The sequence below is a fragment of the Anolis carolinensis genome, chromosome 3, assembly GCF_035594765.1.
Source record: "Anolis carolinensis isolate JA03-04 chromosome 3, rAnoCar3.1.pri, whole genome shotgun sequence".
Classification (NCBI taxonomy): domain Eukaryota; kingdom Metazoa; phylum Chordata; class Lepidosauria; order Squamata; family Dactyloidae; genus Anolis; species Anolis carolinensis.
In genome coordinates this window covers 215,081,440-215,088,196 of record NC_085843.1, presented here as the reverse complement: position 1 = coordinate 215,088,196, position 6,757 = coordinate 215,081,440, and the positions used below count along the sequence as shown (strand labels likewise).

The 6,757-nt window shown below is 41.2% G+C and overlaps 1 protein-coding gene across 1 annotated transcript in view; it reads left to right on the top strand.

The window, feature by feature from the left end:
* The first annotated feature begins 481 nt into the window (after window positions 1–481).
* The window catches only part of ipmk (inositol polyphosphate multikinase), a 30,729-nt gene continuing 24,453 nt past the window's right edge, over window positions 482–6,757 (top strand). Inside the window, exon 1 of the mRNA XM_003226439.4 lies at window positions 482–822. Coding sequence (XP_003226487.1) covers window positions 669–822 — 154 coding nt within the window. The 5' untranslated portion in view covers window positions 482–668. The remainder of the gene's footprint in view (window positions 823–6,757) is intronic.

Below are 6,757 nucleotides of genomic sequence, written 5' to 3'. Positions count from 1 at the left end.
TATATATATAGATTATGCAATTCTGGGAGCTGCAGATGGGCGAGGCTCCCACACTCTTTGCCAGAGATAGTTAAAGACCTTGGTAAACCACAATTCCCATGATGCCATACAGTTAAAGCAGAGCCATACTGCACTCATTTTCAACCTGTGGGTTCCCAGGTGTTTTAGCCTACAATTCCCAGAAATCCAGCTGTTAGCATTTCTGGGAGTTGAAGGCCAAAACATCTGGGGATCCACATATTGAGAACCACTGTTCTACAGTGTAGATCGGTTTTTCTCAAACTCTGGCCTTCCAGGTATTTTGGACTTCAACTCCCAGAATCATTGACCAAGGCAGGCGAGGCTCCTGGGAGTTTTAAATCCAAAGGAGTTTGGGCATCCCTGGTCTGGTTGCAGTTCTTGATTAGAGGTTTTGGTCTGAAGGGGGAACAGCTTCAGTGTCGGCTACTGCGCAAGCGCCAGGAGGGGCACGCATGCGCACTGACCCTCCCTCCCTCCCTCAGCGCCGCCTAGTCAGCCGAGCCACTCAAGCGGACGAGGGAAGGGAAAGGTGCCGACAGGAGCGGGCGATGGAGCCGCGGGCCTGCGCTGGTGGCGGCCGTGGCGAGGAGCACGGCGGGCCGTGAAAGCCGCGGAGGGGGAGGAGGAGGAGGCGGCCGGCGGAGGAAATGGCCACCACCCAGGCCCCGCACGGCTCCGAGGCGGGGGAGGCCGAGCGGCTCTCGGGGGGCGACGAGGATGAAGGCACCGCCGGGCTCCTCAGCGGCTGCGTGCCCCTCTCCCACCAGGTGGCCGGGCACATGTACGGCAAGGACAAGGGCGGTGAGTGAGTGGCCGGACCCCCCCCCCCCCCCCCAAGAAAAGTGTTGGTTCCTCCCGCCCCCGGCTGCTAAGAGAAGGCTGCTTCCAAGTCGCGGCGGGGGGGGGGGGAGTCTTATGATTGGGTGACTCCCCTCCTCCTCATCTCTCTAGCCCAGGTCAAATTTATTGGGGAATTCATTTGAAGGGTGGCTTATGCCCCTTCCACACAGATGTTTAAAATCCACTTGGAACTGGATTATATGGCAGTGTGGACTCATAACCCAGTTCAAACCGATTTTGTGGGTTATCGGCCTTGATAATTCTGGGTTAAATAGCTGCGTGGAAGGGCTCTAGGTCTTCCGGCACAACTCCCTGGTCAACTTCTGACAGGTTTATCATGAATTATGATGGAAGATTTGCGAATGCCTTGAGAATCTCTAAGGGCCCTTCCACACAGCCCTATAACCCAGAATATCAAGGCAGAAAATCCCACAATATCTGCTTTCACAATATCTGAGGGCTTTTCCCCACAGCCCTTTATCTCAGAATATCATGGCAGAAAATCCCACATTATCTGAGTGTGGACTCAGATAACTCAGTTTAAAGCAGATATTGTGGGATTTTCTGCCATGATATTCTGGGATATAGGGCTGTGTGGAAGGGCCCTGAGTCCACACTGCTATATATTCAAGTTCAATGTGGATTATGTACAGCTGTGTGGAAGGGGCCCCTGTTTAAAGCGAATATTGTGGGATTTTTTGCCTTGATATTCTGGGTTATAGGGCTGCATGGCCCTCCGAAACGTTATTTGTTTGTTTATCCCATTTGTGCCTGGCCCTTATCTCAGAGAATCCAGAGTCATGTCATTTTAAGGTCTCAACTACTCCGTTGGATTATGCTTGATGTCTCTGTGTGTGCTCATTTCTTTTTATCTCTGGCCCCTTCTACATCTACACAGCTGTATAAAATCCAGATGATCAGCTTTGAACTGGATTTTATGGCAGTGTAGACTCAGGCCTCTTCCACACAACTGTATAAAATCCACAATAAACTGGATTATATGGCAGTATGAATTCAGAGCCTTTCCACACAGCCATGTAACCCAGAATATCAAGGTAGATAATCCATAATATCTGTTTTGAACTGAGTTATCTGAGTCCACACTGCCATATAATCCAGTTCATTGTGGATTTTATACCACTCTGTGGAAGGGCCCTCAGATAACCCAGTTCAAAGCAGATATTGTGGATTATCTGCCTTGATATTCTGGATAATATGGTAATATAGAAGGGCGCTTTAATAATCCGTGAAGTAGGATAGAAGATTTGCTTCTTCTGTATTGTCATTAATTTCCAGCCAATTGAATGTTTGCCGTTGTATGTTGGAATCCGCCCTGAGTCCACTTGGGGAGATTGGGCAGAATATAAATGAAGTTTTATTTTTTTATTATATAGTTACCTCACCCCATCCCCACGTCATTAACCCTGGGCAAGTTTATTGGAGAATTAATTTGAAGGCTGTTTTAGGCCCCTTCCACACAGCTATATAAAGTCCACATTGAACTGTATTATATAGCAGTGTGGACTCAGATAACCCAGATCAAAGCAGATATTGTGGGTTATCTGCCTTTATATTCTGGGTTATATGGCTGTGTGGAAGGGCCCATAGATATGCCAAGATACTGTTTTCCGACCTCAGTTATTTCTGCTGTAAGCCCTCACACAAAAGAAAGTTTGTGCTTTCTTTTCTCAGGCTGCTTGTATACTGCCATATCGCCCAGATTATCAAAGCAGGTAATCCACAATATCTGCTTTGAATTGGGCTATCTAAGTCCACACTGCCACATATTCCAGTTCAAAGCAGATAATGTGGGATTTTATTCAGCTGTGTGGAAGGGGCCTGATTCCAAACTACCATATAGTCCAGTTCAAAGCAGATTAGCTGGATTCTATATGACAGTGTAGAAGGGGCCTCAGTGCTTCCAGTTGTTTTTTCATACAGCAGAGGAAGGGGATTTGGGAGTCTGTGGGTGGGTGGATATGTCTTTTTAACTTTTAAATCACTCTGTTGGATTATACCCGATGTATGAGCGTGTGTTTATTTGTTTTCATCTTTAGTGGCCCAGTGAAATAAGATAAAAGGTTTTGATTTTTCACCTAATTCTAATTTATTAATATCCAGGTTTTCTCCCAATAATGACCTTTTAGTTCACCCTACTCCTAAACTTTTTAGTCCTGGGTAAGCTTATTTGGGAAAGCATTTGAAGGGTGTCTTAGAGATGTCAAAATATTGTTTCCGACTTCAGCTATCATCTTGAAATTCCCCAGGCAGACCTCTTTCAGATTTCTCCAAAATGTTGAGATTCTTTCCTCGATGTTTCCAGTTGTTTGTATTTTCATGTGTGTGTGTGTGTGTGTGGGGGGGGGGGGGGGATTTCAGGGTTGGTGAGTGAATATATCTTTTTAACAACAACAACAGCTGCCACAAAAGTTCAGGAATTTTATGGGATAACCATGTGTCTTCTTATTTCAGGCAGCCCAGAGTGATATCATTTTAATCTCAGAAACACCCTGTTAGATTAGATTTGTTGTGTGTGATAATTTCTATTCATCTCCAATAATGCAGTGAAGTAAGATAGAAGGTTTGCTGATGATAATGATGTTGATTATACTTTTAATTCTAATTCAGTAATATCCAGCCTTTCTCTTAACAGTGACTAGCTAACTTACCCCCCTCCCAAAATGTTTAGCTCAGGCATGTTTCTTTATGAATGAATTTGACCGGTAGCTTAGAGGTGCTGTGATACAGTTTTTGACTTCAATTATGTTTGCCCCCACTCTTTCATGTTTGCCCAAAATTTTTGTGCTGTGTCCCTCCTTTCCCTCAGTGCTTCCAGTTGCATGTGTTTTCATATAGGAAGGGAGGGACCTTGGAGGTTGGTGGGTGGATAGGGATATCATTTTAACAAAACAACAGCTGTGACAAAGGTTCAGAAATTGTATATGTTTCTCCCATTTGTGTCTCTCATTCGTTATTGTATTTGTTTCTGTCCTGCTTTTCTCCCAGGACCGAAACCCAAAGTGACAATTATTTCATTTTAACCTTGAAACCACCCTGTTACACTAGACTTGATGTGTGCATGTACTTTCATTTCTCTTAATCTTCAGTTGTCCAGTGAAGGGTTGATTCTTTTGAATAATAATAATAATAATAATAATAATAATAATAATAATCATCATCATCTGCCTTTCAGTAATGGGATTCAGTGTAAAATCCAATTCAAGATAAAAGCAATACAACAATCAGTATTAAAATATAAATATGCAATTAATAAGCCATTCAACAATTTGTACACACGATGCTGTAAAAACTACATTAAAATCCTTCAAAACTCATCAAAATATATTATTTTCACAGTGAATGTCACCCACTATCAGCCCACTATCCCTATTTTGTAGAAATGGCAGCGTTTTGTTTTGCATAATGACATCTAGTTAAGTAATGTTCTTCAAAAAAAATGTGAAAATGTTGCACTTCAAAAATCCAACATGTAAAATCCTTGCAAAACTTGATTTTATCCTTATTAAATGGTGTTTTGCTGACTCTTTTCCTATACAGCCTTGTAGTTTACAGTAAATACTCAGGTTTTGGCATGTATTTATGGAGCAATACTAGATCAGGTAACATTTTCCTTCCTGGTAAACTCTTTAAAGTTGTTTTGCACGATTGCTCCCATACAGTGCGTGCTGCTGTGCTTCTTTGTGGTTTTGGCCTTTTACAAATAGCGTGATCTCTCTCTGCTCTTCTTTAAACCTGCAGGACTATGTGGGAGACTCCTCATTTTCTTTTGACAATGTGCTGTGCTATTAACGTTTAATTCATGCGTATGAAAAGGAAGTTTGGAAACAAGGCAAGATTTTCCTTGTTTATGCCATATCTAAATACAGTAGAATCTCACTTATCCAACATTCGCTTATCCAACGTTCTGGATTATCCAACACATTTTTGTAGTCAATGTTTTCAATACATCGTGATATTTTGGTACTAAATTCATAAATACAGTAATTACTACATAGCATTACTGTGTATTGAACTACTTTTTCTGTCAAATTTGTTGTATAACATGATGTTTTGGTGCTTAATTTGTAAAATCATAACCTAATTTGATGTTTAATAGACGTTTTCTTTATCCCTCCTTATTATTCATCATATTCGCTTATCCAACATTCTGCCGGCCCGTTTATGTTGGATAAGTGAGACTCTACTGTAAAAAAACCAAACAATAAAAAAGAAAGTGCCAATGGTTTTACTGGAGAACTTCTGAAACTTTTAATTGGATGATTAGAGAGAACTTTTGTAAGAAGCAGGGGAACTTAAGGAAGAATACACAGACTGTTGCATCTCCTGCTTTGAATAAAAAAGAGGTTTGCTATTCATTATGGAGTGATTTCATCACCATGCAGTGAGTGTTGTTTCCTTTCAGCCCAGTCTCCTTTATAGAAACTGGGCATAGGCAGTGGTTAAAAAAGGAAGAATTGGTGATGAATGACGGTAAGGAAGGTCTTGGAGGAGATTACACCATTAAAGTTACTTTTTATTCCCTGTTGCATTCAAGAAGGCATTCAGTGTTCTGTGACTGAAATATGAATGTAGAGCAACAGTTCTCAAGATTCTGAGCTAGTGCTCAGTCATGTCTACATTTGCAGTTTTGACTTTGGCAGTTTGATTATTCACAGAGTTGATTAAAATATCATCTCTGGGAATCTCTAGGTCGATGGTTCTCAACCTGGGGTCTCCAGATATTTTTGGCTTACAACTCCCAGAAATACCAGCCAGTTTACCAGCTGTTAGGATTTCTGGGAATTGAAGCCCAAAAACGTCTGGGGACTCCAGGTTGAGAACCACTGCTCTAGGTCCTTCAGTGTGACTCTATGGTCCGCTTCTATCAGAGATTTCTAGAGAGAAGATTTCTCTATGAGCCTCTAGGTCTTTCATTGCATTTATATATAGTTAGTTTCCAGTGGAAATTGACTGTAGAGATGCACTGGAATATTCCTGGAGAAGTGTTCTCTCAGATTAAAAAAACCCAATTTCTTCGTGTGTTTATTTTTATTGGGATCCTGAGCCCCTAATCCTAGTGAATGTGGAAGGCCTACTCTATATAATCACCTTAGTTAGATAGAAAATGTCAAGACATTTAGGCAGAAAGGCTAGAGTTGCATTGCAGAAGCTCTTTTTTCTCCATAGGATGTTGCCGTGGTTGTGGAAATGAAATATAGTTCAATATTGTATGGGATCCTGAGCTATTTTTAAGTGAGAATCCTGAAGTAAATATAACTGTTCATTGTTATTATTTCTTGAATCCAATATTATATGAGTGGACTTGTTTTATGCAATCAAAGTATACTTTGGCCTCTTCCATGTACATCTCCCACTCCACAAGCTGCTTGGGTTTGTGTAGCTCATCTCCTTGAAGGAATTCCCAGCATCCACAAGGAGATTTAAAGGGATGCAAAGAGGAAGAGGGATTTGACTTAGTGGTGCCCATTTTTCTGGTAGAAATACACAACAACTTACATCTGATTGAGGTCAGTTGATTATTTTCTATTCAGTTAAAGGCAGTGCAGTGGCTGTTCAAAGATATTCTCTTGGAAATTTTACAAAACTTGCATTGCAGGAAAGTGAAAAACATTATTAAACTGTCACCTAGACTGATAGGATTTATGTAAGCTTTTGAAAAGTGGGAAGCTGTTGAGCAAACTTGGGAAGGTTGTTATTAATGTTTTACTTTTAAAACATAGAATCATTGATATAGAAATGGAGAATATTACTGTCTAGGAGCTCAGAAGGTAGGCTTTTCATTGTCTTTGTTTAGTGAAAACAAAACCAGAAAACAAACATGTGGTATGTTTATCTTTATTTATGTTCTGGTCTTAAACCAGGCTAACTGTAGTGT